Below are 24,368 nucleotides of genomic sequence, written 5' to 3'. Positions count from 1 at the left end.
AGCCAGCCCTACCACTAGCACCAGTGGCTAAATGTGCCAGAGCTAATCCAGATTAGAAATAAAAGAGACCAGATGACGCTCCAATTGACAAGATTCTGGAACTCATCTTCATAAGCCCGCCTCCTTGGTAACCCACCCACTGTGCATTATGACTGCTCCTATTCCAGGCAGAGGAGCCAACGGACAATCTGATCCACCCCTGTAGACAGACAAGGAGCAGACCAGCGACATCTTAATCAGGTTGGCCATTGTCCTGAGTCTGCCCAATCGGAAGCAATATTTTCATGAAGACTGTAACAACCAGGTGGATTATCCCCAATACATGCCACCAGGAGACAAGATCAGGTCAGACTCTGATTTGTGTGGGCTGGATCATTTTCTTTTTTAACTCTACTGCAATGAGTTTGATAATCTCTTACTTAGCTCCAGACATCTGAGCCATTACTCATAACTTTATTCTGTGCCCCAAGGCATGATATATATATTACTAAGAAAATTTCCAGTTGTGGTTATCTGGATCTCTTCTTTCACCCCAGGAGCCCATATCAGCAACTACATGGATTTCCCCCCCCCCCCCGCTTCTCCAGAATTCAAAATTCCAAAACACTTTCTGTTTTAAAAACACATGTTGAAACCATCGTTTTTTGTTTGTTTGTTTTGCAAAGCACCTTTTGTAGTTGAACCTACCATTGACTCCCCCACAGTCAACATACATTTTGCTTTCTTCTCATTCTGTTGTGTTTTACACACAGTAGGATTTGTTAGAGTTGCACAGTAGTTTGAAAACCTTGGAGCAAAGCAGCTCATAAGTACTTGCAAATAAATTATAAATAAACACAGCTTCTGGTTCAGAAATGTAAGACATACATTCTTTTAAAGACATGATTTCACTCTGGGCAACCTATGTTCTGTGCCTGTTTGTGTGGCCCTTGATCCCTGCTTTATAAATGTTCCTTCCTGGGCCTTGGCCTGTCAGTGTGTCTGAAATCCTATCAGCAAAAGCATCTAGAGTCAGGCACCAAATATGGAGATATCAAAACCCTAAGAGATGGGGTTGGTACACAGCACATCACCAACACCATACATGTGCACATAGAAAATCCCTCACTCAACAAGGATGGAGGCCTGAGACACAATCTGTCTCCTATTTATCATGCTGCCCTTTCATCCCTCCCCAGAAATATCAGGACCACATATCAGAAAGACCACTGTTAATGACCCAGGACAATGGGTGGAGAAGGACTGCAGAAATGGGATTATCCCTCACCCCCAGTCCTCTGTCCATCTAAGCAGCCTATTCAGACAAGGAGGAAGTGAAACCAGCATGGAAGATCTATCAGGGATCTCTTACCAACTCTCTTCAAACTAAAGAAGCTACTTGGATGAGTATTTCAACCTAGTAAGAAAGAAGTGTAGTTGCTATGACTCTGCTTCCAGATAACGTCACCTGGATGACTGGGAATCTTCACAGTCACATCATCAAAGACATCCCATGGGGCGATTTTACCCTCTCTCTCTAGCTCGTCTTGCAAGAACACTAAGTAGAAGGTTACAGGGTGCCAAAATATTAGACTCTGGCTCCTTTTTTTCTCTGATGTTTCTTTTTATGAACTGTGGGGGTTTGACTTGGATTCTTGGGTCCCCAAGATGTTCTAGGACTCAAAAGTTCCAGAAGTCTTCACCGCTAGCTGTGCTGGCCAGGATTCCTGGGAGTTGAGTCAGAACGGCTGACTCAAAGTTGGGAATCAGGAGACAGTGAACTCTTTAAATCTTGGCCACGTTTAAAATGCCACCTTAGGTCTTGAAATGCATGCCTTGGTTTCACAAAGGCAGCAAATTTCAAGAAGAGAAGCAATACACACAGGGCTGGGCTACTTATCCATGTAAAAAGCAAGGAAGACAGAATGAGGACACCCTATAAAGCAAACTTGGTTATATACTAATTTCCCCTTTGGAAATTTTTCCAGTTATATAACTGAAAAAAAGGCTTATTACAATACATGCACTAATATAACAATATACAGCAAGCATCTCAGGTGAAAATGATTTATTTGCCACTCCTGTTGGGCTGGGCTAGTTATCTAATTAGAAAAATTCCTAATACCTTTCCGGCAGGAGTTTCTCGAGGAAGTGCAGATTAGGTAACATCTGAATGCTCAGAAGTTCTTCAAAAATCGACCGGCCAGCTAAACAAACGGGTGAGTAATTTTTCATAGAGTTCTGAAAGGAAGATCAATAGAAAAATGAGCAGCATTTTTTTGGGGGGGAGGTCTCATCAGAAAACATAGTCATCAAAAATATGAAAGAGCTAAAGATCTTGCTAACATCCCCCCACCCTTTACTGTTTGTTTATCTTGCATTTCGCTGATTTGCAATTGAGTCTTTGGTTTCCTATTCACAACCCAAAGCAAGGACAAAAAAGATAAATGTATCTTCAGCATTTAAACTGGTAGCTCCTCAATCTGAGACATCTGCTAAAGAAAATATCCCACCTTGAGAATCCTCCCTCTTCAACATCTTATGAACCACTTGTTGGAGTTTTATTTGCAGCCTTGCATGCTCCCTGTGGTATTGAGTGGCTGGGAGGGGCTTTTCTGGGCTGGAGTGGCTGTCAATCTACCCAGCACTAACCAATTGTTCCCTCCTGTCTCTGTATTCAAAGAGAGTCACGCCTTTTTGCTAAGAGTCCCTTTCCCTCTCTTTAGTCTGTTGGATGCCAGTGTTATTGTTTGCTATTGATCTGTTCACAGCTGCAAGTAAAAAAAAATTTAAAAAAATCTTTCTTCTATAAATGTCTAAGAGGGAGTTATTGAGACCTTAAATGCCAGTGAATGAGACTCTGGAGATTTTGAAGCTATTCTCTCTCTGTGAGTCTCTGTATTTCCTACTGCCCGGGAAAAGGAATTTTAACCAGAAATTCAAAACTCTGCAACACCATTCAACATGACAAATTGTATTAACCTACACACCATTTCTACACAGGATCCAGATACACAATAAAAAAATGAAACAGGTGTGTCCCAGCTTCTATTGTGAAATCAATGCCAGTCACAATGCTGGCTTTAAGGCCTGGCATTACCATCAAGTCAACCATAGATACCTCATTTCCATGCTACCCAAGTCCAACATTCACATGCACAATACATCTATTAGTTTTAAAGCCCCCCCCCACCGAGAATGGCAGTTCTAGACCCACAGTTCCCTGTTCTAGAGTGAATGTAGGAAGCATCACTTGACTTGTTTCATGATGATGCTACATCTCCTGAGAAAGCCATCTTCCCAAAACTGGTGTAGTCCGCTATCCAGCATGATGCTGGCTAGAAAAGGGTACAGGAGGTCTGAAAAGTTCAGATTGAGGCGGGCTTGCCAAAGAACTTCTCACCGCTACCTGGCAGCATGGTCTCTGCCCACTCCATCCATTTTTGCAGCTTGGAAACGAGAAATCCAAACTTCCTAAGATGAAAAAATGGTGGTCAAGTTGCAGGTAGATGGTGGGCTTTTCCTGTCTCAGCCCTAAGAGAAACCTGGTTCCAAGCCAGATCCAGGGGGTTTGGAGCCGGATTTTTAGGACCTGCATTTTCCTGGAAGCAATGGAAAGTTATTTACCCTCTCTGTTGCCTCTGCAGATCCCCAGGAGCATTGGAAAAAGGCATCGGCTAGAGCAGCGATCGCTTTATTGAGCTCCTTCCAAAATCCACTGTTTAAAGGGACAGACGCCTCACAGCCTAGGGGGAGAAAAAGGAATATATATAAGGACCCCCCCTCCATCTGTTCTATAACTCTGGAGACACGGTGAGTTTACACATTTCTCCCAATGGGGTGTTTCTACACCTGCCATCTTTCATTCCTGCAACCATTTGTATATTTACTGTTTTTAGCTTCAAATATTGTCTTTAAATGGTATAAGCCACCTTGGGTCGTTTTTTAACGAGAAAGGTGGGGTAAAAAAATATTTTAAGTAAATAAATTTCCCACGCGGGGCAGAATTAACAAAGACTGGACAAGCAGAGAACGGACACAATCTGGCCCCTAATTGAATGTTTTTAAAGTCACATTCAGTAATGAGAGGGAGAAAGAGACAGGCAAACAAAGATTCAGTTAAACAGAGGTGTTTAATTTCCCAGTGTGTTTTTTTAAAAGGGAAAATTTAGCTGCAATCTAAGAAGTGGGAGCAAGCTCTGCTTAGTGGGACTTAGACTGAGTAAAACACTCACAGGATTGCTCTAAAACTGCGCTTCTTTCTGCACGGCCTGTGTTTTATATTTGCATTGAAACTGTCTTGATCCCTTCTATTTTGCGCCTGATAAAATTTTTTGGGGTTGAACCATGTTAAAAATAGGAACATTCCCACTCTTGTTAGACCTAGTTAAAAACACTCAAGCACAAAACTAGAGCCAGGGAAGAGATTTGAAAAAAGTCTACAAAAAAGCAATATATACTTTCGGTGCCCAATGTTACCCAAGCAAGGAAATGAACAAGGGAGGAAGGACAGTAACACAATGAAGGAAGTGCAATGCTAAGTACCGCCTCTGCTTGCATAGAATAAAAATCCCTGCACCTAACTATGAGGAAAGACTATCGGATCATAGGGTGTAACAGTCTCGTTTGAGTTGATAATTGTCAGAATTTCACCACGATTTTCCATTGTTCAATTAAGCCTTCAACAGTGTTGTGTCCTACCTGCAGACGGGCCCTAGTTCAGCCCATGGAATCGACAGTTAAAGGATTTCAATGTTTTAAAAAACATGGGGGCTTCGGTATGTAAGCTCCAAGTGACAATGTCACAAATCTTGTTGCTTAGCGTGGGTAAATGGCTCTAAAGTAGGCCCATTGAATCAATGAGGATTTGGTGGCTTCCTTCAGAAGTTCCACCGCTAAGGTAAGTCTCAGAGTAGATCCATATTGAATCAACAGAACTTGCAGAGAAGGCGACTCACCAAATCCCCATTGATTCCGTAGGGCCAGTCCCTACACTAAGCAACTGGATTTTGGCCAATGTCTTTTGGAGTTACTCATGTTGTTACTTGGTTACAATGGATGCTTTTCTCCTGTGCTCACTTCACATTGCTAGATGGAGAGGTAAGGAACGTGGCGTAAGTGGATCCAGAAGTTTCAAAGAGGGGAGAGAAGAAGCTCATTAAAGACTAGAGATGGGCATGAACCACCAGTTTAGTGATTCGTTTATAGGCTGAATAGGTGTTCAGCCCTTCAAAGTCCCACCTCCCTTGGTGGGCATCCACTTGGAGGCAGCAGTCTGACTTCCCTGCCCTGCCTCCTCTGTCTGCTGCCCCTGAGTGGGCGCCTGCTGGAGGAGGCAGGTCTTTGAAGTGCTAAACACCTGTTTGGCAGATAAGTGAACTGGCAAGGACCGCCGAATCGGTGGTTCGTGCCCATCTGTATTCAGGACGGCCATTCTCTGCAGCGGTTCTGTGTCCTTTGTAAGGTGAAATTCTCCCACTAGGTGCAGAAATCAAAAAGACTGTCTCAAAGGCTGAAGAGCTTCTGTCAGGCAGGGTTAACAATAACAGGCTGAATATATTGAGGACACGAAAGCATAATTTGTCTTAACTGTGGGGGGAAAACAGCTGAGCAGCTGTCGCGCTCCCAGCCAGCATGCAGAGGTGAGATGCATCACGCGATGTTTCATCATCCTAATGCCACATGCCTTATCCCAACATAACAACTGTAAAATTCTATCATAGATGGTTTTCTATGCCACCCCAAACTCTCTGAGGCCCATATTTAGAAAGTACCATGAGTTGTTTTGCAAACACCAGCCTTGAAAACATGTGGGGCAGTGATGCATGTCTTGTATTTGATGGCCAATTAGGGCAGAAATGGCCATTGGCCCTTCAACATTTGTATTTCTGGTGCTCATTGCAGCTGAGAAGGAAAACACAGCAGGGAGCGCCCGGCAGCTTATATCCAAAAATGTGAGAAGTGTGCACGCGCAGGAGTAGTGCCAATGCGCAGTGTTTTTTGCTTTCCGGGCCCCGGGGAGATGCAAGCAACCCGGGCCACGTGACCTTTTTGGCGGGAAAACGGCGCTACTTAAGGTAGCGCCGGTTTGTAGTCTGTTCCGCTTTCGATTCTGGCACCCACCCGCCCACCCTCTTTCTAGTGTGTCTTTTGGGGTCGCCTGTTGTGGGGCCGGATAGGAATTTTTGACCTCTATCCTGATTGGCATTGGATGGGGGGGGATTTTTCGCCTATCCCACACTGGAAAAGGGTTTGTTGGCATTTGATGGTGGCTTTTTATAATCGGTCACACTGGCGGGTAGTGCGGGAATAACTGGTTGTCACGGTGTCTCCCTTTTGTAATTATCATAAAGCAAACAGCGTGTCAGTTCTGACGGTTCTGCGGATCGTGCGATTACAGGGCCGAAGGCGGCTGATGCGCTGGACCACTTGCGGACCAAAGGTCATCAAATACGATGGCTAGAGGTCCGGGGTGTTTAATTGAGGCAGTACAGGTTCCTCCGGTCGTTAGACAGTTGGAACCTGGGGCCTGGGACTCGCCCATTGACTGATAAGGAATTATTTGGCGTTATTTCCCCGCACTACCGCAGGCCCCCTCAATTTTGGAGTTGGTTTATTTGATGGCATTTAATTTGGTTTAATAAAGTGTGGCCCATATTTAAATCCAAAGAATTGTTGTCTTGCATCTTCATTTCGGGGCCTGAGGGAGCAAGGCATCGTGCAAAGCAAAAGACGTACAGTGGAGTTAGACACGATTCAACAGGATAAAGAGCACTGTTTAGATATCCCCAGAATACCTGCTTTGAGGTGTGCCAGGGCGTTCAACACGACTGCTGCAAATCCCCCAGCGTTCTCCAGATGTGAGGACAAGACGTACAGGAACCTATTGCTAGCATCATAGTAGAAATCCCTGGCAAACAGAAGGGTGTCTTGAACTTCCACAGAACCTGGTTTGGGGATCTCTTGAGCCAGCAGGAGTACCACTGCTGGGAAAGAAAAGGCTTTTCCCAGCAGGCGGACCACCGCACAGCCGAAACGGTACACCACAAAGTGACGAGGGGACAAGCTGGCCAGGTTGGTGGGGACCACAGTGTCAATGCAGGGGCCTGAATGAAAAGAACCATCTTCTCCCTTGGGACCTGCAGAGATGAGAAGCCAACATCTAAATGATTGACAGAGGAGCATTGTTATGAAATCATGCAACTGTTCTTTAAGGTTTCTGAATCAGCAAAGCATCGCCCAGAGGTTGAGCGTTCAGTTCTGCACTGTGCCTGCTTGACAGGGGCTGAGTCAATGACCCTTAGGGTGCAAGCAGGGCTCTGGGTCAAGGCCCGACTATATGACTGTAAAGCCCTAAGCGACTTGGGCCCAAGCTGTCTCAAGGGCCACGTCTCCCTCCAGGAGCCTGCTCAGGTGTTAAGATCCTCAGGAGATGCCTTTCTCTGGGTCCCCCTCCACCTTCACAGGTGCGTATGATGGGGACACAGAAAAGGGCCTTCTCTGCAGCTGCTCCTTTAGACTCTGGACCTCCATCCCACTGGAAGCCAGACTGACCCCATCTTTGCTGTCCTTCTGCAAGCAAAGACCTTTTTCTTCAGGCAAGCTTTCCCACAGTGACTGGCTGCCTGAGTGTTTGTTTTTTTAATGGATTGTTGTGCCTTACTGCTTTGAATGTGTTTTTAGAGATGCTTTAATGGACCTTTTTTTAAAATGTGGTCCTTGCTTTACCCTTTAAGCATTTGTATACAGCTCTGAATACTGTCTTTTAATGATGTACGCCACCTTGAGTACTTCTTAAGGAGAAACACAGGGTCATAATATTTTAAATAAAATATTGTTTGGACTCCCTGTTTGGGGAGATGATGAGTATCGCAGGCTTGATTGGCACCATGCAGGAAATCCAAGAAACTGTCGTTTTTCATCACCTGGAAGAGGAGGAGGAGGAGGAGAGCAAAGGGGCTGCTGCGAGGCTTCCAAAAACCGCTTAATCTCCTGCAGGGTCCTGGCAAGGGGAGATGTAGCCATCAGCGCCTCCACTTGTAGCTCACTTATGCAAGCCATCAGGGTGCTGTTGCGAGCCTGCAGATCCAACCCTAACAAATAGAGACAAGACGCATCACCCCACGGTGGTGTTCGTAGGGACCAAGGCTTTCTGCAGCTGACCGAACAGACAAGGGGGCTGTTATGTAAGATACGGTCATCACCATGGAGCCTGGCATCTCTCTAAAAATGACCCAGTGCATTGGGGATGCTCTTCAACCTACCGGATTCAACATGGTATTTGTTGCCACCTCCTGGTGACTGGGAGGAACGCCAGCTTCCAACAACAGGATGGCCCCAACTGAACATGGCACAGTAGGTACTACATGGTTTTGCTACTTAACAGAGTGGGGTTGGGTGCTGTGGGAGGGGGTGGAAAACCCTTCCCTCCCCTCCTCTGCCTACATTCTCCTATAGTCTGCTCTTAACAAATATGCATGTGTTTTGAATGTTGGGGAAGGTTTTTAGAAAAAAGAATGGCTCAAGATAAGAAAGAATGGAACATTTTCTCCTGCAGCACCCTTTCCCTAGGCTTCAAACAACTATGCATGACTGAAATTTAGAGAAACCAGAACAACACTATATATATATTTTTAAAAAGAGTTTATTTTGAAGTTTCTAAGATCCTACTGCTGAACCCTAATTAGTTGCTGTGTTGCTAAGGGTGGCAAGAATGGGGTTCTTGCCATGGCTCCATCTGATGTATTTGTGGGGTTTCCAGTTTGGTAAAGTAGGCAGAATGCTTCATCAGAGAGCTCTATCTCTTGTAATTCAGGGATTCTGCAAAAAGAAAATTCCAGGCGTCTCACCAAACTGCAAGTCCCAGCATTCCATAATAGGAGGGGATCTCACTAACTATGTTGCACATTTCACTAACACACCCTCTCCATCTCTTTATATGTCTCTCCTTTGACACTGGCCTCCAGACACAAGCAGATATGGACTGATATCAGTAGCAGTAATAGCCAGCCTGCGGTCCGGCAGACACTATTTCAGAAAACCTCCCATCATCTCTGGCCATGTTGGATAGGGCTGGAGGGGGCTGCAGGCTCATCGACCCATTGCCGTCACCAGCTCAAAGGGCCATCTCCTTACCTGTGTCTTCACACCAAGCTCTTTTCCCATCGGACGCCACAGGCGGCTGGTACCAGCCAGGCTGAATTCCTGTGTGCTCACGCACAGCCGGGCTGGACCCACCAGCCCCACTGGGTCCCTGCCCCCTTTCTTGTTTTCCGGTCACTTTCCCATAATAGATTTTTTGTAGCACCATCCCCAGGGCTTTCATGAGGTCCGTGGCCTCTTGCCACTCACAACCTAGAAAGAAAAAAATAATAACAACATTTATCTGAGTGATATGCTTATTCAGATCATCTTTGGAAACACAAGGAGTGGCTTTTCCTCCATTTGCTCCAGAGTCCAGACATGTCTTAGTTAGCCTTTTCTATCCCTGAACCCTCTAGGTGTTGCCAGCTATGTTTCCCATCCTTCCCAGCCAGCATGGCTATTGGATAATTGGAGTTGTAGTATACGCTGGAGTTTTTGCAACCTCATGTGCTGCCTTTAATAGGTGTTTTCTGGGAGGGACCTTTCTGGTCTGGGGTGACTGTCAGCCTATCCAACAGTAACCGATTGTTCCTTCCCTGCCTCTTAATTTGAAGAGAGCCCACCCTCTCTGCTGAGAGCTTTCCCCCCTCTATTTAGTCTATTGAGATGTGTTTTTGAAAGCAGTCCTGCTTGCTAGTTTGCTGTTTAATCTGTTCAACTGTAAGTAATTGAAACTTTTTATTCTTTCTCTTGTAAATGTCATTAAGTGAGTTATTAAGACTATAAGTGCCACTTGACAAGAAAAAGAACAGACTAATCTGGGGAACATGAGGCTATTCTGCTCTGTGAATCCCGTCACTTCAGCAGAATGGGCAACAATGGCTGCATCATCGGCAAAGAGGAAGTCCCGCATGCATTTCAGCTGGACTTTGGTCTTTGCTCTGAGTCTAGAGAGATTAAAGAGCTTTCCCTCTGATCTAGTCTGGAGATAGACACCTTCTGTTGCAGTTCCAAAGGCGTGCTTCAGCATGACAGCAAAAAAGATCCCAAACAGAGTTGGTGCAAGGACACAGCACTGTTTCACTCCGCTTCGGATGTCAAAGGGATCTGATGTTGAGTCATCAAAAACTACAGTGCCCTTCATTTCCTCATGAAAAGACCCAATGATGTTAAGGAGTCGAAGTGGACATCCAGTCTTGGGAAGTATTTTAAAAAGGCCGTCCCTGCTAACTAAATCAAAGGCCTTTGTATAAAGGCCCTTCTCACTAGCCTCCTTGCAAAGTGTTCAGAAAATTCAGGCACAATGTTAAAAAGGTGTAAAGGAAAAGGTGGAAGTCTAAAAAGACCTGCTGTTCTCTGTCACATTTGAGTAGACTTTTTGGTACTTGCAGAAATTTAAAATATCTTTGCCCTTCAGTGTACAGTAGATGCACATTTTTTCTCTCTCTCTCTTTCCTGGTCCCTCACCTGAGTAGCCCATCGCTTGCAAGACCCCAGAGAGCTTTGCAGTAGAATTTTCACTTGGTGGAGACTCCTTGGCAGGACTGGAAGTGACCTGAGTTCTCATTCTGGACATCTCAGCCCCCTGGGAGCCTTTCAATTCATCTAGGTCAAGTGTCTGTACCATATCCTAGAAAAAGAGGGAAGAACCCATAACTATCTATCACTTTTATTCATTCCTCCAAACCTATCTTACCTTGCTCTTTGGATGAAATGTCCCCCAGAGCCCCTTACAAAGATCAGTCATGAGATACTCCCCACTTTCAGGTTTAAAATGTAAAGAAACAGCACAAAAGGAAGAGTCATCGGGAGGGAAAAGGAAAAACACACCCATCAGGCACTAAATCATAGTTTAAAAGTTCCTGTAACACCCAGCTCGGATAGAAACAGTTCAGAGAGAAGAGGTACCAAATATTGCCTGCCACTGGGTAAGCTAACAGAGACAGGGGCTTGGCAAAGGTCAGCCCATCTTGTACAATTACTAGACTATGGCAAAAGTCCCTTCTTTGTGAATAATGTAGAAGTACAGAAATCGGCAAATTGTTTTGATGACAGATCAGGTTACACGTCTGCTCTATTGCTCTCGTCTACACTGAGTAACAGCCTTTTAAGTATCCTAACCAGAGCTATATTTTTCGTTGCCCCTCCTGGAGCGCTCTGCTCTGCTGACCACAATAAACCATACCAGGGGAGATGCAAGCTTCTCAATTAGAAGGTGAGACAACATATTCCCTCCAAAGACTGCTGTCCTTCAAAGCTACCCTGTTTTCCCACACTCAACTTGCAAAGAGAGCCATATTGATCTCCCGACAGCTAAACCTCTGGACAAAAAGCAAACTTATTCGCAATGTGTCGTTGTGCCGAGAAACCCCAAGCTAAGACAAAACAAATGAATGAAACCAATAATGGTAGCTTTACGTCGAAGGGCAGGTCCAGGGTGACATTTGTTATACTTCACGTGGTTCACAGTCCAAAAGGGACTGACCAAAAGGCTCTGGATCTTCTGGCTGATCCCTTGGTAAAACACCAGAACGTCTGCCCGGTGTTTCACCAGTTGTGATGCCAGGTGCAGGTTCTGATCCTCCAGTTTGTCATATAAAGTGCGGACGCTGAAACCTTCCAGGTCTCCTACGGGGCAGCGGTCTCCTGAAACAAAGACATTTTTCTCCCCTTGAATTTTAGGAAAAGGTAAAGGTTCCCCTTGACAATTTGTCCAGTCGTGTCTGCCTCTAGGCGGCGGTGCTCATCTCCGTTTCCAACCCGTAAAGCTAGCGTTTATCCACAGACAATCCTCTGTGGTCTAGACACGGATCTCTGTCTGTCTTCTAACTCCTGTCCTCTGGAGATGCCAGCCGCAGAGACTGGCAAAACGCTAGGAACAAAAACCTGCGGAACACGGCCAAACAGCCCGAGAAACCTACAGCCACCATGAAATACGTTTCTTTCCAGAAAATTCTAAATAGGAGGCAAGTCTTGATAGCCTCCACAATGTCTTCTGTGAGGTGCCTGAGATTATTGCAAAGCACTAATTATAAGCTATTATTAGCCAAGCATAAAGTACACTTAATGTGCCAGGACATTTGGTTTGCTTTATTCTCCCTCTGCGAATGAGGCACCTGTCAATTCTTTACTTCAGTTCTGCTGCAGTTTCTGGGGCTCAGAGTTTAATTCTCTCTCTCTCTCTCTTTCTCTTTCTCAGCCTATGAGAATAATCTGCTGGCATCCACAGTATTATTTTGTCCCTTAGAAGTAACGCGTGGCATAAATTTCAATGACTGTCATTGTCAAAACACCAATATATACACTTTACGAATTGCAAACATTCGTGCCAGGGCAAAATTCTGCATATTCAGAGTTTACAGCATCTCCAGAAGAGGAATGTTCACCTGAATTACAGGGCTATGCAAAGTAACCCTGACAGTTTTTTCACCCATGGTAAACCTGATCCTAATTCTTCTATGGATATACGAGGATGATGCAAACCTGTTGGTCAAGCTTTCCATTTTCTCATGTGCACTCAAAGCCCCTGAGATTTTTATCTATAATATAATGTGTGCCTCGAAATACACGAGATAATTTTTTAAAATGGAACGGTGTATAGCCGTAGCTTCTGCTTTTACAGGCCAGCTGTTCTCTACGGGTGGAAACACCACCACCTGCTGGATAGCTGTCTTCCTGCATGACCTTTAGTAAGTCAGTTTTCCTTGTAGACCTCACAGGCTTATGCCCCTAATCAGACAGGAGACAAAAAAGCTATTCATGAAGCATCATTAAGCATAGTGAGCCAGGGGAACCCTATTCTTCATTTGGAAGAGTGATTCAACAGGGTAAGTATATATACTTTACGAATTGCAAACATTCATGCCAGAACAAAATTCTGCACATTTGCAGTTTGTAGCATCTTCAAAAGAGTAATGTTCACCTGCGTTACAGGGCTATCCAAAGTAACCCTGACGGTGTTTTCACCCATTAGATGGTAAACCTGATCCTATTTCTTCCATGGATATATGAGGATGAAGCAAACCTGTTGCTCAAGCTTTCCATTTTCACATGTGTACTCAAAGCCCCTGAGATATTTATCTATACAAATTTCTAAGGGATTTGCATGTGAAGAACAAATGGCGTGTAATTTGCTCCCTTTGGGGAGGAACCAGATGCTGCCTCTGTTTGTAATTCGTGGACAAGATTCTTGGAAACCAGTTTTTCAAGGAAGAGTTTTCTTAACGGCACAAGAAACATCTTCTGATGCCACAGGTGGAGATAAAACCACCTTGATTGAAGGCATAGTTAAGGAAAAGTATGGAATATTCACACGCCTGGAAAAGTCCCGAGCCTAATGCTCCATTCAGGACCTTACCGATTTCAGGGAAATCTTCTCTACCATCAGGTTCTTCTCCAGAACCTCGGGGACCAATAATTTCATAGAACTGGAGGCTATAAAACCAGGGGAGAAAATACACATGAAAACAACCATTTGAAGAACACTAACAAATCTTCCCACTTGCAAACGTGACAAAGAGTGCTTTCTTTTATACACATCATGGCTCTTATCCCAGGAAGCGCAGTGGGGAATTGAACTCCCAACCCCTGACAGACTCTCCACCTCAGTGAGCCATCTAGCTTTCTTTCCTTTGCATGGATCTACAATCTGTGTGAAATGTTCCTGTGCAAACCTAGCGGCGCCCCCCCTCCTTTCTGATGCAAAAACACAAACAACAAGTTGAGGAGGCCCAACCGACTGATGAAAAAGACACAACAACCCCATCTGATGCTTCTAATGCTTAAAAGGTCCATGCATGTTTTGCAGAATTTGTACAGTTTGTGCAATCTGAAGAGTACCGGGAAAATATCTTTGTCTTTTTGGAAAGAAGAAAAAAAAAAATTGTGATTTCACAAGTAAAGATTTGCATCTATACCTAAGAACATCTGGACAGCCCTGTGAGATCAGAGCAAAAGTTTATCTAACCCAGAAGATCCTGTAAGTGATAAAAGAGAATATAGAACATTGGCAGGTGTAAAATATAAAAAAAATAAAATAAAGGAGTGTATTATTTTATTCTTCCACTTAACATTGTGGAGGTTCACTATCATCTACAGTATATAGATGGGGAAATGAGGCACAGAAGAGGTGACCGATTGAAGACCACCCGTGTAAATGCAGTCAACAAACATTCGAACTCATGGCCTCAGTTGAGTATGTGGGTTTCTCTGTGCTGGGAAAAAGCTGCATTTTATTATTTTACTTTCATTTACTTTGGGGAGCCTGTTTTACTACCATATCTGGACAAACCTAGCTGAAAGTACTGGTTGGAACTGGCTACTGCTCACAATAGCTTACTGAATAAATGCCAAACAAGGCAATGCCCTCACTCCTTAATTGCAAACAGTGCTCCCTCAAGTGGCAAAACATATCTAACTGTAATGGCATGTTAGAATCAGCAATGTAACTGATCATTGGGACGATAAAGAGTGGCTTCCCTTGAAGGCCTGACTGCAAGTAATCAGGAGGGAAGCACTGTTTTATCAGCAGGAAATAAATTCCTTGAGTGTTCACCTGACATTGTCATCACCTACCTTTCTTTAATGAGTACGTATTCGGGTGGGATGTATGGCTCTCCCAAGCTTCTCCACCGTGGCTTCCAGCTCTTCATGGGATTCGGAGTAGAGCTGGGATGCCTCAGGAGCACAACTAGGCCTGTCAGCACCACGGTCAGGAAACCAAGGATGAAAAGAACAGCTGGAAAAAGACAGGCCAAATTGGGTGGTGATTAAAAGGATGCTAGCCAACCAGCATGATTCCTGGGCAGAGTCCCTGCATTGGTCAGGTAGGGAAGGACTCTGTTTCCTTCCTGTTCCACTCCACCCTGATATCATCCAAAGCAGACCATGCATTTCCTTGCATTTCTCCATGGCTTGGTGTATCCCATTGCCTTACACTAATTTTTGTGACTCCGCTGACCATAAGCAGGTTAAAGTCTACAGAGGGGGTGGGCAAAGTGCAACCTTCCAAATACTGCAGGTCAAAGCACCAACAGGATTTGCACCAGTGATTTAAAAAAACAACCCATCAACACGGTGCCTCTAAAGAGACTATTATAAAGCCTTGGTGAAGCCACCAGGAAGACCTTCTTGTAACTTCACCCAAATGCATCTTCCCCATTGGTGGGATGTCCTAGCAAGTCTCTTCAGGACACCTTTAGTTCAACCATCATTAAGGACTTACATGAGGATTATGGTATACGGTTGTGCTTCATCTCTCTCTCTTACGTGGTGCAACCCACAGGGTACTCTCCCTGTCTGACTGGTTTAACTGACTGCCTCCAGACATCGCATCTCCCACATGGACTGGACAATCAACATATAAGGTCTTCTCTCTTTAGCTAAGCATGGAAAGTTCCTTTAAGAGATGTGCATATAATGATGTGATAAAGCCATCCAGAACCAAAGAATGGAAAGATAGTGCTCTGGGGTGCAGAACACCATCCTACCACTGTTTAGTGATGAATGACTACAGCATGTCATTGTATTCCTTCTTCTTAAAAGGAACATTCCCAGCTCTGCTCTTTGGGATTTTGGATCAGCAGAAATGTTAGAAATGGAAAAAGAACATCTGTTATTGAGCTGAAGAGTCCATCCACAGCAGAGCTAAAGCAAACTAGTTTTGAGCCCAATTATGGCTGTGTCTATGATCTTTTGTCTTTAGACATAGAGGAAATCTCTGTAGATGGGAAAAAGAGAAGGCACATTATTTCCTTCAATCACAATTCATGATTGGTTATTCTGAAATGCAAATTTAAGTTTGGTACAGTGGTGAAATTCCTTAAGTGACAAAAAATATTAACATTACGAGTGCAAAAGATCAAACGTCGTCCCAGTCACTGTACCTGAAATCGCTGCCCAATCTGGGGCTACATTTTGGACTTGGTGCTTCCGGACCCTGTGCCGAACCAGCTGGTAGGGAGAGGAAGGCTGGAAGGAAGCTGCAAGGGGATCACAACCAGTGTTCTCCTCGTTCACCACCACAATTAACATCCGTTCTTTAATGGCATTGTCGCGGAAGACATACGTCCCAGGTTCTAAGAAAACGTGCGCGAACCTGAAAAACAGCCAAAGCGGTTGGTTTTTTTTTTAATTGAAAGTGGTTTGCTGTCCTTTGTTCTATCAATGCATAACCGAACAAGAAGACAGAGATTTTGAAACAGGGAAAACATTTTTCTTCAAGCACTGTGTGGACCAGAGCACCAGAGGATACCTGGAGAGGTTGAGTTGGGTCTCTTGAATGAGGTGGTCCAGTCTTCGGAATGCGCCAAAATCCCAGTCGGTGTTGGTGTTGTAGAGATGCTCCTTCTGATAGACAGGATAGTGACTGGAGGCTCGGTCTGGCAAGAACAGGTCTGAAGTCAACACCATTCAAACAGTCTTGGATGGGTAAGAAGCCAAGCTAAAGCTCTATGTTAGCATACATACGGGCAGCTACATACTCTCCCCTTTTTGGCCAGAAAGATGCTCTTCCTAAGAGATTTAAGTTTATGAGCAATGGGGTCTTTCATCTTCCAGTAGTAGCTTGCTCGATACCATCACAAGCAAAAAGCCACTTTCCCCTCTTTCCTTCCCAGGCAGCTTGACAGGGGTGATATGGATCATGCTCACAAGCCACCTCCTCACCTCCTCTCTTCCTTCTGACCTGCAGGGTGTTGATTGGCTGGCCTTTGTCATGGTCACAAAGCCATCTCCCTCTCATTGCTAGGCAGCTATGAAGAGAGCTGATTGGCTGACAGCTGGGATAATCCCACCCCACCCCATGAGACATGACACAAAAACAAGAACTCCACTCCTTGTCTAGGGCAGTATTTTTTGCTTTTAGGGCAAGTATAGACAACTGTTCCCAAGATAAACATGTGGAATATCTTATTCCAGTAAAAAATACTGCCCATATTATGATGGAGAGCACTGGAAAACCCACACTATAGTGACTATGGTCTGACTTCACATTTGGCAAGTGTATCTGAAGAACAAGGTTATGCTCCCTGTGCATCTTGTTTTAAAGTGGAACAGCTTGTTCAGCAACGATCATTTTAATCCCACTAAATTTTTAGACGGCCTATGGCCACAGCATGGCCGGCCACCAAGTACGGTTGCATATACTTGCCATGAGGGTTGATGCTGAGCTGGAAAAGGATTGCATCTCCCACAGACAGACACGCAACTGGATTTGGGATGGCGGGCAAGGGAAGAGAAGGTTGAGATGATGCAGCCTCTTCATCTCGCCGACGTCTTTTGCCCTGATGGAGCAGCTCCAATTCTCCTGGACCAGAAAAGATGATGAAAATCCAGAGGGAAGAGTCCAAGTCAATGGAACGTGATTTCTTTTGTTTCTTGACTGGACAAGATGCTGGACCATGGGTTCTGACCCAAACAGAAGTCTTTTGTTTAACTTCTGCCTCTCACACCAACTGTTTGGACTGGATCCATTCTAAAGCATGATGTCTGGAGAGATATGAATGATCTTTTCATGAATTTAGGTCTGGTTTTGCGTATTCGCTTGTGTAATGGTCACTGTCATTAACTGATGACCCCACAAACATAAACTATCCAAAAGATACAGTGGTGCCTCGCTAGACAGTTACCTCACATGACAGTTTTTTCACTAGACATTGACTTTTTGCGATTGCTATAGCGATTCGCAAAACAGTGATTCCTATGGGGGAATTTCGCTGGACAATATTTGGTCCCTGCTTTGCAAACCAATTTTCACTAGACAACGATTTTGACAGCTCCCTCCATGCTTGCAAAACGGGTGTTTTCGGGACCTAAGCTTCTCAAGATAGCGATTTAAACAGCTGATCGGTGGTTCGCAAAGCAGCTTTTCTATGGCCGATCTTTACTAGACAACAACGATTCTTCCCCATTGGAATGCATTAAACAGGTTTTAATACATGATGATGATTTCTCTAAACAGCAATTTCAGTGGAATGGATTATCATCGTCTAGTGAGGCACCACTGTAAATGATCATGTATTCAAACTGTCTGTGTTGGGGGTTGTGGGCAGATGACTCAGTCCATGGGATTTATGAAGACCTATCTCACGTCCATATGGCTGTTTACTACACAGATGGCGCTTTAAAGGGTTTGATAAGGTAGGGGGCAAGACTTCAGTGTTCAATACTGCCGTCTCTCCAAAGATGAAGAGGCTTCCAGTTTTCACAGGTAAGGGATGGCTTTAATTTTTTTTAAGGAGAGGTGAACTTCTCAGTTAAGAAGTGAGAACTGATGACACAATTGATGAGAACAAGACTGTTTACCGAGGGATGTGAATGCAAAGCTGCTTTGGGAACACTGATGGTCCAATGTAGGGAATTAATTTGGTTGAACAAACAAAAGAAAGAAGAAATGACTGTCACTTGGGCATGGCACTCTGGAAGCATCCCCTAAATTAAGGAGCACAGCAGTCCTTTCTCTGAGGCCTGCCCTGTGGACCTTCTTCTAGGACAATCCCAATATCTCACCTGACAGGAAAGCATCAAGCATGTCCGGGCTGGAAAGAAGGAAGCCGAAAACTCCACTGGGGCTGAAGAGAGCCAAGTGGACCTGATCGCTTTGGAGAATATGTTCATCGGGTCCCAGCGTGTTTGGTATCTCCTGGAAAGCACAGCACCAATGGAGGAATTATTAGCCATGGCACCGCTTTAAGACCTCCTTCACACCCCAAAGGGGGCCAAGAATGAGGAAAGGGGACACATAATTTACCCATGCTTTCTTTCCATGCTTTCCAAAATATCAGTAGCAGTTCACAAGGATTTTTTTTTTCCAAGCAGGCAGAGCCACTAATTTTTTCTGCATGGCTCTACATGCTAAGCGTACATGGAGAAGACTGTTACCCAACTGCTATAAATCACACCGATGTTTGACAATCAGGTTTCTTGAGAAAGAGTGAGAGATTGAGTCATTTGTACAAGGCTACCAGTGAATTCTGATATTTGAGGAGGGATTTCAAATTGGGCCTTCTGGCTGAGGCCTGAAACCAAGCTAAACTTTCATGAGGAAACTTGATGAAAGGCACCTGGGACAGGGGCTTGCACAGAAACAATTCCCCAAATCCCCCATAGAAGAGGACACCCTGGAGCTTTAAAACCCAGGTCACAGGGGGACTCTGAGTTCTCAGCTTATTCTGCTGCATGCAGAGTTCCTCTCCAATCCTGTGCATGCTCTACTTACTCTTTCTCCATTTCCCTCGACCTTAAGGAGCAGCTCCCCTTCTGCGCTGAGCCTCAAGGAAACCTCCGGCAATCTCAACAAACAGAGCCGATCACAGATTTCTTCAGCAGAGATGTACTGCTCACAGTGACACCTTGGGCCAGAGAGGACCAGAGAGCCTTGTTTATTCCTTGTTCCGAGAGAAGGCAAACTTTTAAACTATTTACTTTCATGAATCAGGTGGCCAGCAGTAATGCTTCGAGGCTTTGCACAAGCACCTTTCATGGGGACTGACTGTTCCCTGGTTCCTCTGACCTGGAAGGCCTTCTGAGAGATGGTAGAACTTTATCTGGAGAAGACCTGCTTCCATTGTCTCCAGCTTCTGACCCTTGGCTCCTTGCAACACGTTTGCCTACAGCTCAATCCTGACATTAGGAAATGCGGTCCCCTGCCTTGCCAACAGAGATCTGATAAAATGTCGGTCCAATAGCCATGTTAACTGCGCAAAAAGGGTCAATGCAGCTGAAAGGTAGAGCCTTTCAGCAGATTATATAGCAGAAAATGTGGGTGCATCATAGAGCGCAACACTTAAAGGAGAACGGCAGCTGATCTGGGCTATCCATGGAGTCCATGCATGCATCTACTTCAAAACACATTTGTGTATGGAATTTCAGGTGCCTCCCACATTCTTTACAAATGTAAGCCCTCGCTTGACTGATTCTTTCATGCAAAACCGAGCAACGGTCAAAGTTCTCTTGCTGCCTGTAAAACCAGCCTTTGTTCCTTTAGGATGCTCCCTAAGAATTTTCATAGATGCAAGGAAGAAGAGCTTGCTTTACCAATGCCTCAAAAAAGAAATGCTTACATGCCAAGCTCAGCATGGACTTCTCCATTCACTGGGTAACAGACCGGGGAGCAGTTATACAACTCAGGGAAGACACATTGTCGGTTGGATGCTAGGCGGATCTCTCCGGGACCACAGCGCTCTTCCACCTGCATAAGGAGGGGGGGAAAAACAAATCAATCTGGCTGAAAGTCTTATAAAGAGGGGAAGTCGGGAACCAACAGAAATTCAGACATGCATGAATCTACTCAAGTAGAGCAGCCTCCTCCTCCTCCTCAGTGTATCTATCACCTGAGGCTGGCAGTCTTGGTCACTATTGCTATCTGGTGTTTTCAGTCCTCTTTCATCATAGTAAAGGTATCCCACTTGGCAGATGCAAGACCCATCAGATTCCTGGAAAGTCCGATGGAGGCCCCGGCAAGTACAGCTGGTAGCACCTTGAGAGGACAGAAGATTATCACTCAGATATGGTAGCAAAAGCTGAGAAAACAATCTTCCTCAGTAAGGAATATATGAGGGTGGTACCTTCACCCTCCCCTCCTGGAAAGGTTCAAGCCCATTCTAAATCTGAAACTGAAAGTAGGCAGTTGAAGGAACACAACCTTCATGCCAACCGTCCCTCTTGATTCAAGTCAAGATCATTAAACATTGGCTCACAATTAGAGAACGGAGAACTTTCATGGGGAAAAAAAAAGCAGTGACAGGAGCAAGACTTGAACAATGAAGGAGACACACGATCTCTGCTCTCAGCAGACCAGTTTGAAGAAACGCTCCCCTAAATTTTGGTTGACTTTCACCTGGGATTTCCCCAGTTCCTTCGCTCTATCCTCCGGCCCCAAAGAAAAGAAAACTCTCTGATTTATGAGATGGAGGAAGGCGAAATTGGCAAAAAGCAAAGACTCACTAGAGAGAATATTCCCAGTGCCATTTATGGAGCAGATGACAAGGTTCTTCCTATCTCTGTCAAGTCCCGACTTCCTCCATTCCTCCTGACCCTTCTCAAAGGTAAGGTTGAGGATAGGGGTCTTGGGAGAAAGGGGTCTTACTGATCTTGCAGAAGGAAGAGGAAAGAATTGATGAAGTTTGAGATGAACCAAGACTACCCTTGCCCAGAAAGGAGTTGTGGACCTAAAGGCAAAATGTGCATGTGTTGTGTGTATTTAAAGCATGTACTTTCTGAGCGAGAAATTTCTGTGAATCCACCCAGATCAAGTGTCCCATTTAGAGAGAACATAGCTTACCTGAGTGAGATGTTGAGGAACTCCCACAAGGAAAACATCCTGTTTGAGCCAGGAGGTGATTGAACATTTGAGCTGGGCAGGGCTGGCATGCCTCTCTCTCCTTAGCTAGGCTGCTGTTCCCATATGTTCCAGGAGGGCACGGCACTGGCAAGGAGGTCTGGGCTGGGCAGTAATACCCTTTGGGGCAAGGATGCTGGAGATAACTTGCTGTTCCTGGACAGGCAGGAGAAAGAAGGGGGCACCTCTTAGATTGAGGGGCTGTAAACCACAAGAACCTCAATGAGGTTGAGAAAACATGAATGTTCACACACTGGTGGTTGCAGAGTGCAAGGCTGGGCCATGATAAACCAGCCAAAACCACCTATTGATACAGGCCTGGTCCAAGATCTTTTGCTGCCAAGCGGGGTGAGCCGCCGTTATCCCATATTCTGTCTACAGAAGCCAACCAGACTGAATCTGACCTCCTTGCTTGCAAGGGTACAATAGCCCAGATTGCATCTCTGCAGACTGCAGGCTGGCCTAAGGGGTGCAGGACAGGCTGTGCATGGCTGATTTCACTTTGTGAAGGGGAATGACCGGGCAGTTCACTAAGGAAAGGCCAGAGAGACCCTGCTGGATGCTTTCCTGTCTCTCCCCGGCTTTCCTCTAAATAACTCTGCTGTTTGAGAAAAAGAAATCCCAATGCCTTCTTGGGCACACAGCATTTTGTACAGTTGTTTGGATCCTGGCCCATTCTAAAGTGGGCATTTCTTGAAAAAGATGCTCTACGGGTGGCATTTTTAAAGTGCCCGGAAGACCCTGGACTATTTTGATGGCCAACTGTCTAATTCGCCACCACAAGACAGAACGATGGTTGCCAGCTTGAACAGATTTAAAACGGGAGTAGCTAAATCTGTGCCAATTGAGACCATGCAGGGCAACTTGCAGCTTGATCATGTCTGGTATTGCTGGTGTTATGATCACATTATGCCCTTTGGGAGTCCTAAAGGCAACTGGTTGCCCTTGTGGGAATGGAATGCTGGACTACAGAGACTGTGATCCACCAAGCATGTCTTTCCGACTCTCTCTCTCTCTCTCTCTCTCTCTCTTGTTCACGACAAGTCCCTTACATATACATACACACACAAACACATAAATCATCACCTGCTGGACAACTGTACCCTGGTGGGCAAGGTGAACAGGGTTGGTGGGTGTCCCCGTTGCCTCCATAGGTGCCCGCCTCACAGGCCTGGCAGCTGTCCTCCAAGGAATCCCTGAGACCGGTCATGTTCAGGGCGGTATAGCCAGCTGGGCAGAGAAGTGGTTGGGCACTGCCCAGAGGGCAATAGTGGGGGTGGGCACACCTGCAACACAGAGACAGGAAGGGGCTAGAGCAAGGGGGCAAACAGCTGCCCCCCAAGGGCCAGAAGGCAACTCTCTTCTCACAGCTATGCCAATTCCCTCTGCCTAAAGTGAGAACAAATCAATGACTTCTTTTAAAAATCTCGCCGTGTGTGAAACTTCAGTCCAGAATTCAGGTTCTGAAATAAATAAATAAATAAATAAATAAATAAATAAATAAATAAATAAATAAATAAATAAATAAATGCTGCACTCAAATCATGAATGATTTTGACCCTACCCTCCCTTGATCAAGACATCAAATCTCTTGAAAAAGCTGCCAGGTAATTAAGCAGTCTGCTGACCCAACAAGTCGGCGCTTCCCTTGGTAGCGTCATGCCCACTTCTATGCCCTCAGAGAACCCACATAATACAGGGATGATAAGAACTCTGGGGGGAAAATTCAACCTGTTTTTCTAATCCTGGATGGTTTGTCTTTGAGTATATTCTGAGCATCAATTGACAAAAAACGGTGCCAAAGATTGTAGCATGATGGCAAAAGAAGCGTCATCTTATAGAGCTTTCCTTGACTTGATGCCAAGAGATATTTTCAATGCAATAGCTTTCCAGAGTGCAAATCAAAACTCCGATGCATGAAGGATCTCTCTGGACTACAAGTAACCCCTTATAGCCGCTTATCTCTGAGATAAAAGGAAAAGGAACCTGTCGGGAAAAATATGCCAGGTTGCATCCTGACAAGATGTGTGGTTTCGTGGGCAAAGATCCCATCCTATTTTCTGGTCTTCTTGACCAATATTCCCTTTAAATAAATGTTATTTGAATGTACGGTTTACACCCGAAAGTAAATCCCACAGAATTTAATGGGACTCACTTTTGGGTAAATATTCAAATCACCGCACAGGTAGATAACCATATGAAGATGGTCTCCATCTTAACACTTCCACTGATTTAAGAGTCCTACTCACAAAGAACTGTAGGAGATTCTGGAAATATTCAAATATTCTCTGTGCAATCCACAAAATGTCTTGGGAATGGAGGATGCAGAATACCATGGCTGGATCTATAGCAGACCTCTCCCCCCCCTCCAGAATGGTGCAAAATTTTCAGTTCTTCCAGAAAAATACTCACAGCTGCCCAGGAATGTTGTACATGGATGACCCTTGAGGACAAAAATACCCAGCAGGGCACAGAGGTGGGATCCCTGTACGGGGTCCACAGAAAGAACCAGGCCGGCATACAGAAGGACTGGGTGAACCTGATGGTAAGCAGAGTTAAACACTAGAGGTGGTCCAGCGTTCTGCCAGATCCAAAACACACCAGTTTCTCCACAGTATGGATAGATTTGTGATCCCCCCCCCATGGTACTAAGGATTGGTTAAATATTACAGACTAACTAGTCACACAGACTTTTTTTAAAAAATGAAAGAGCCACAGATCCAATGGCTTGTAAAAGAAATCGGAGTTGATACCTCCATGAGTAAACACTGGCTCATGCATTTATTTATCTATTGATCATTTATTTAGCCTTTCTCAAACTAGGATCTCCTTTCCAGATGTTTTAGACTAGCACTAGTATCAGCTCTACCTAGTCAGTGGTAAGAAGCAATAGAACTCGTGGATGTAACAACTGGAGAGTCATCAGCTAGGGGTAACATGATTAGAATATTTTTTTAAAACCAACCCC

General features: G+C 44.9%; 1 protein-coding gene across 1 annotated transcript in view; it reads right to left on the bottom strand.

Moving 5' to 3' along the window:
* The window catches only part of LOC110078254 (uncharacterized), a 28,308-nt gene extending 4,368 nt beyond the window's left edge, over positions 1-23,940 (bottom strand). Inside the window, exons 1-19 of the mRNA XM_072979060.2 lie at positions 23,813-23,940; positions 22,487-22,686; positions 21,344-21,556; positions 20,394-20,539; positions 20,124-20,251; positions 19,280-19,412; positions 18,571-18,703; positions 17,213-17,368; positions 16,316-16,442; positions 15,948-16,159; positions 14,638-14,800; positions 13,421-13,497; positions 11,549-11,709; positions 10,531-10,693; positions 9,115-9,333; positions 7,905-8,072; positions 6,777-7,118; positions 3,607-3,725; positions 2,105-2,220 (exon numbers count right to left, since the gene is read on the bottom strand). Of these exons, the coding sequence (XP_072835161.2) occupies positions 2,105-2,220; positions 3,607-3,725; positions 6,777-7,118; positions 7,905-8,072; positions 9,115-9,333; positions 10,531-10,693; positions 11,549-11,709; positions 13,421-13,497; positions 14,638-14,800; positions 15,948-16,159; positions 16,316-16,442; positions 17,213-17,368; positions 18,571-18,703; positions 19,280-19,412; positions 20,124-20,251; positions 20,394-20,539; positions 21,344-21,556; positions 22,487-22,686; positions 23,813-23,835 (2,999 nt within the window). The 5' untranslated portion in view covers positions 23,836-23,940. The remainder of the gene's footprint in view (positions 1-2,104; positions 2,221-3,606; positions 3,726-6,776; positions 7,119-7,904; positions 8,073-9,114; positions 9,334-10,530; positions 10,694-11,548; positions 11,710-13,420; positions 13,498-14,637; positions 14,801-15,947; positions 16,160-16,315; positions 16,443-17,212; positions 17,369-18,570; positions 18,704-19,279; positions 19,413-20,123; positions 20,252-20,393; positions 20,540-21,343; positions 21,557-22,486; positions 22,687-23,812) is intronic.
* Between the last annotated feature and the right edge of the window lie 428 nt (positions 23,941-24,368).

This window comes from Pogona vitticeps, chromosome 8, assembly GCF_051106095.1.
Source record: "Pogona vitticeps strain Pit_001003342236 chromosome 8, PviZW2.1, whole genome shotgun sequence".
Lineage (NCBI taxonomy): Eukaryota > Metazoa > Chordata > Lepidosauria > Squamata > Agamidae > Pogona > Pogona vitticeps.
This window is presented reverse-complemented; position numbering and strand designations above follow the sequence as displayed.